Below are 6,182 nucleotides of genomic sequence, written 5' to 3'. Positions count from 1 at the left end.
ATAATATTTATAATTTTAAGACCCATTTTAACAATTAAATTAATTAATTCGAATTTCTAGAAAGATGAATAAACAGACCCATATAAAAGTGATACTTTATATATATATATATATATATATATGTAAATATATATACACTAGTAAAAAATACACGTGAGAGAAAGAGAGAGAGAGAGAGAAATGTCTACATCAAACTAATTTATTTCAATCATATATGATATCCATTAAAGCAATTAGTAATTTAAGATGATTATTAAAAGTTAATATTTTTATTTCAAATAATGATGGATAATTATATCATTTTTAAGAGAGAGAGAGAGAGAGAGAGAGAGAGAGAGAGAGAGAACTCTTTTGGTAGATTCTCTCTTTTTTTCGCTCTAAGTGATTTAGTTACAATTCACATGGGAGACTCAACTGAAACTCAATATTATTTCAACTAAACTTTATCACTTTAATCAACTTTCTAACTTGTCCAATGTTGAGTTGACTTGGTCTAACTCATTAATTAATATCATGAAAAAATTGTAAAATATCAACCACTTCCCCTCCTATAGAATTCATTAAATAATTTTTTATAATTTTTTTCTATTTTAAAAACCATGATATACCCTTGACACTTCCATTGAGTCTAAAATGAAAATATAGATAAGGGACTTGATGGATTTGAACCACCATCATCTTAAGGTATGGAACTATTTCCGCACCATAAGTACTCTACCAATTGAGTTAAAGACCCATATTTAAATTATAAAATCTGTGATCATAGAAAGAGGATGCCAAATATGAGACTCACAATGAAATTGTCATATGGATAACATTTCATCATTTAAACCATAGAAGAAGGGAATCAAGTTGAGATAAATTTAAGCTAGATGCTAAATGAATTAGATGTTTGAGAAGATTGCAACTATATAATAAATTCAACAGAATCACCATGAAGATTCTACAAAAAATAAATAAATAAAAAATCACCATGGAGAAAAATAAAATAAGAAAGAACTTTTACATACATTTGTTTAAGCTTCTTAATGGCAGTATTCGCAGATGCTTCAAACTTTAATTGTACAAACTCATATCCTTTACTCTTTCCATCTACAGGCATCACAATAATTTGGGATAATATGTTCCCAAACTTAAAAAACATCTCATGAAATTTCACATTAGCGATATTATCATTCAAATTCTACCATGATACCAGAAACCCACATTAAAATCAAAGTCTGAAACAAAAAGAACAAGGAATCTCACCAAGATATATAATTAAAAGTATTGCTTACACTAGAAAATAGATAAACATGAAACTACAAGACCATATGAAAACGATTTCAGGACATTATATACAAAGTTTGAAATAAAAAATACAAAATCATTATATATATTATATATATATATATATATATTTTTCAGTTCAAAGTAAAAAAATAACAAAAATATTGAAATTTTTTTAACAATTGAATTAATTAATTCTAATTTCTAGAAAGATGAATATACCCCATATAAAAGTGACACTATATTTTATTTTTATTTCGCGTTATTAGCACGACGCTCTAACCAACTAAGCTAATAGGCCAATTGATGCTAATAATATGGTTTTTTAATTGACTTTGTCTTTTTTCTTTCTCTGTGAAATTAAATATTTAGTAAATACGATCCAATGGGAAGGAGCAGAGTATCTTCAGTGCACAGTAGAAAGGGGTAGTGCAGTCTTTTTGCATTCACACCAGTCTGGACATTTCTTGTACCAATCGGCAATATTTTTTTTTTTTCCTTTTTATTATATTATATTACCAAGTAAGTGCATGGAGGACACTCACCAAAAAAGTGCATGACGATAAAAATCTGATCAATCAGGTTACAAAATAGATGCACCTTCATTTATTTGGGGAAAAAAAGATTACTTTTGCCAAGACTTGTAGTAAAAAAAATAGAATAATTCACTTCCCCTTTATATTCACAAATACTTTTTTAGGTTTTATATTTTACAAAATATCTTCCAAGAATTCATTTCTTTGGCTATGACCATATGTAGCAAGAAACTCAACACAATCTTAGTCTCATATGGATCAATTAGACTCAAGGTTTCAAAAAAGTGTGAAATTTTTTTTCCTACTTTTGGGCTTGTAGCTAAAGAATTGAAATAATTCACTTTCCTCTTTGGCTTCACAAATACCCTCTTTGTTTTGATATTTTCTTTTCATGAGAGGGATAAGTATGCCACCAATATTAAATATGCTAGCGGATAGCACCAATAAGATCACATGACGGAGTATTATTCAGAAAGGATATGAGGGTCATTTCAAAAAAAGGGAAGAGAAAAATAGACACAATGGGTGCTAGCATACTTGATATCGGCAGCATACCCAATCTTTTCCCTTTTCTAAAATACCTTTCAAGATTCTATTTCTTCAGCCCTGAGTCTACATAACAAGAAAGTTCCTACAACTTGGATAACACCAAAATTCCATCCTCAAAAGTGACATGCATACTAAATAAGAGCCATGTATAAGAAAATATTGAAATGGACTCCAGAGAATTACATATAGAAATCTTTTTTCTCAACCAACAATGGCATTAATGTAAGGAAAACAGCAAGACCTTCTTGACACAACAAAACCCTCTTCCCACATGAAAAAACTAAAACATACAAACACCAGAATCATCACTGTATTGCAGACATTATTAACATGAATTAATCATGGCCTCATCAACGTCTGGAAATTGCCACAGCAGACATTGAAATTAGAAGAATAAACACAACAATTCCAACAAAGGATCCAATGAGAGCTCCAGAGATACGCTGACAGAAGGAGTTGAATTGCTGGCATATCGCAAACCAATTTGCTCTGACATTCCCTTTGTGTGCTAAATACACTATTGCAGCTGCCGCAGATGCTCCAGCAGTCAATAGAGCCATCGATACCTTCATTCACCACAGACCCAAAAAACACAGACATAAATATTATACTTCATATGCTCTCACAACAGCTATGGGTAACTCGACTATCATGTATTGGTTTTAAAATGTAAGAGAGATGCGATATACCGAGTCAAGGAAGACCAAGACGATTCGACTGGTTCTTGATCCACTCCTCACAATGTGGAAGATGGAAAGGAAAAGAGAGAATATGAGATATGTGCTTACAATTGCATTTGCTACCACAAAAAACCTGCCAATCAATACACAACTCATCAAAGGTCAGCTTATTATTAATTAGCATTAATGGAAGTAATTAAGTAGAGAATGAAACTTACGTGAATGTGGGGAGATCACTGTATTGAGCTCTGAATTGGATGAATTGAGTGAAGAAAGGGAGTGTTTCATTAGTGGTACCCATGGCAATGGCACTTGCTAAGGTTCCTATAACTGCAACTATCCTGAGAATGAAGTCTAATATAGAGATCCCTTTGTTCATCATTGGGCTGCTTGCATTTGCAGCAATAAGGGTAGACGTCTCTCCACGTTCTACTTCCACTGCCTTCATTTTTTCTGGTTGAAATGAGAGAATTGCTTTGAAGCTCTTCTGGGTTTCTTCAGCTAAGCTCTAGGATACCTTAGAGAATAGCTAAAAATGCAAAGGCTGACTGCTTGATTAAAGAAGTGATGGAAGAAGCTTATTTATACAAACTGGGTCTGGGAAATAAGAATTAGAAACCAAACGTTTGGGCCCTTACACCAAAGGTGCATATTAGGTTTGGGAGTTCATATGATCACCTGCCCTTACTTGCTCAAATATTATTTTGTAATATTATTAGCAAGCACAAGTCAAACACATAAGAACTATAGGAGTTGGCCTTCCCCAAATAAACCCATTAATGTATGTTTCCTTAAAATAGGTATAAGCCATTATTCCTAAGAAACAGCAGCTGATGGTTGAGTGGGTGTGTTTTTGTTATAAATATATCCAACTCAACTAGTCCACTTGGTCCTTTTTTCATAATATATTGATTATTCATAGAGAGCTGTTTTACTGATCCTACAAGACTTTGGGAAAAAGTTAGTTTCTTTGTCTACTCTAAGCATTACTTAGTTGACTACTAATGAAGAAACTAAAAATATGTATTACAGAAATAGGTTTAGTGGTTCTGGTGTGGCCCTCAAAAGCATATTCCATCATCTTCTATATTTTGGAAACCATAGTTAATGGTTGCTTATTGCTGACCCCATTGACAATACTGGAAATAATATGAACCAAACGCTTTGGATGTATCAACATTTATAGGACCACATGTCAATTACCTATCTTCATGAACACAACAAATGCTAAGAATGAATTGTAATGTAGTAGTAGCTAGATGCGAATTATAATGCAAAGTATCTCACTATCACTTGATTGACCTCGTACATTTCCACAGCCACCCCTTTTTTTTTTTTCTTGCAATGGATAATGGAAAGTAGAGACATTATTATATTTATTTTTCACATCCTCTTGTAGTTCGTAGATTTCTAAAGCTTTATTCTGCCATTTGATGAACATCGTAGGGAGGACCTTAGGCTATACCTGTCACAAAAATTGAACCCCAATTAATCTACAATGTGGTAAATACTTGGGCCATCTTCAGAAGCTTGTCCTATCAAGGCAGGCCATCTTGTATAAACATGCCCTATTTGAAACTTTTTTAAAACAAATATATAGTCTAGAGAAATGGTTTTAACATGAAATTATTATAGATTTAATACCACCCAATTAAAACTCATTATTGATGAATGAGAACCTATAATAGCCTTGGAGACATGGATACTCTAACATGCCCATTTTGGGCTGCAAATACACCGAGATGGGCCATGCCAAGGCTACCCTGGCCTGAAACCTAAAATTAAATTGTCCCAAGTATTTTATTGTATTTTATTTTTGGGCGGAAAAAGAGTTCTCTCGCTAAATTCAAGGCAATAAAAGTAAGGAGCAAGCAGATCATGTCCTCTGAGCAACCCCAAAGCCCATTGTCCAGAAACCTGTGTAGACAAACCATGGGCCTAAGATTTTTCAAAGAGAAACTGAGGCCAGGCCCACATACATCCGACTCATTATCTTATGAATGTACGACTTCTCATTCTTTTAGGGTTAGGAATTCTTAGTTCGATATTGGGCTACGGGAACCCAGCCCAGCGGCCCATCCTGCCCAACTCGCACCCCATATTGATAAGGAGAACAGTTTTGGGCTCACACATATCTTGTCAAACATTTGGGAATTTACAAAAATTGTAAATGGATAGAGAATTCGAATTTTGTAAAAAACGAGAGCAATCCAGGGCACAATGCTTCCGTTGATGGAGGGTGTTGGTGGAGTAAATGTATGTAGCTTTACTCCTTACTTCACAGGAGAGATTGTTCCTGAATTTGAACCAGTGGATATTGCAATAATGCAATTTAACCTTTGTGCCACAGGCTCGCGGAGTATAACTCTCCCTCGAGGCATGGCATGAATGTTTAGAGCACCCAGCTTGCGTAGTAATGCCTTTAAGAATGGAGATTAAGTGGCTTAGTGAAAGTATCAGTATCAATCATGAAAAGTAAGAATAAGGAATCATATCAATCACATTTTCCAAGTTTCAGAGGAAAATCGCACACTAACTTCTTGGTATAAATGAGATGCTTCTTTGGATTGAAACGTGTCCATGGCTGATTGGACCATATGGCACCCAACCTGCACCCAGATAGAGAGAAGAATTTTGAGCTCGATCACGCAGATTTTGTCAAAGATATTGGAATATACAATAGCCGTACATGGAGAGAAAATTCAAGTTTTAAATGATCTCCAATAATACTTCCCTCTAGATGATGCATGAAGGTTTAGAACATCCACCTAGCATATTAATGCTCGAAAGAATGGGCATGGGGTGCCCCCACCCAATGGACCGTGTGAAATGGGGTGCGATGATTACCCGCAAGAGAGAAAAGCCTGATTCGGAAAGCAAAAACATATGGAAAGGAATGACACACTTTGTTAGAGACAATATTCATGAACAAAGTGGTAATCAATTTCAATGTGTCTAATCATTAGTGTGGTCGTGAAACACGAGATTGCTAGCAATGCAAATTAGGCCGGCTTTATTATTACAATAAAGAATCCCAAACTAGGGTGTTCAACATGTAGATCACTGCGAATATATAATATTCAATTAATCCAAGAAAAGTTGTTGGAACTCATGGCACGGTATTCAGTTTCTGTAGATGATCAAAGAC

At 34.2% G+C, this 6,182-nt stretch overlaps 1 protein-coding gene across 1 annotated transcript; it reads right to left on the bottom strand.

Moving 5' to 3' along the window:
- Nucleotides 1-2,472: 2,472 nt before the first annotated feature.
- Nucleotides 2,473-3,568, bottom strand: LOC122075620 (casparian strip membrane protein 1-like). The gene is made up of 3 exons (XM_042640703.1): nucleotides 3,253-3,568; nucleotides 3,044-3,167; nucleotides 2,473-2,920 (listed from the first exon to the last, which is right to left on the bottom strand). The coding sequence occupies exons 1-3, from the start codon at nucleotides 3,480-3,482 to the stop codon at nucleotides 2,705-2,707; spliced, it is 570 nt and encodes a 189-aa protein (XP_042496637.1). The 5' UTR covers nucleotides 3,483-3,568; the 3' UTR covers nucleotides 2,473-2,704.
- Between the last annotated feature and the right edge of the window lie 2,614 nt (nucleotides 3,569-6,182).

This window comes from Macadamia integrifolia, chromosome 4 (genome assembly GCF_013358625.1).
Source record: "Macadamia integrifolia cultivar HAES 741 chromosome 4, SCU_Mint_v3, whole genome shotgun sequence".
Lineage (NCBI taxonomy): Eukaryota > Viridiplantae > Streptophyta > Magnoliopsida > Proteales > Proteaceae > Macadamia > Macadamia integrifolia.
The sequence above is the reverse complement of the archived record's forward strand: the minus strand, read 5'-3'. Positions and strand labels throughout refer to the sequence as shown.

Coding starts and splice junctions, on each gene's coding strand:
- LOC122075620 (XM_042640703.1), bottom strand. CDS start 3,482: ATGAAGGCAGTGGAAGTAGAACGTGGAGAGACGTCTACCCTTATTGCT. Junction 3,168..3,252: donor AGTGATCTCCCCACATTCAC/GTAAGTTTCATT, acceptor ATTGATTGGCAG/GTTTTTTGTGGTAGCAAATG. Junction 2,921..3,043: donor TCTTGGTCTTCCTTGACTCG/GTATATCGCATC, acceptor TGGTGAATGAAG/GTATCGATGGCTCTATTGAC.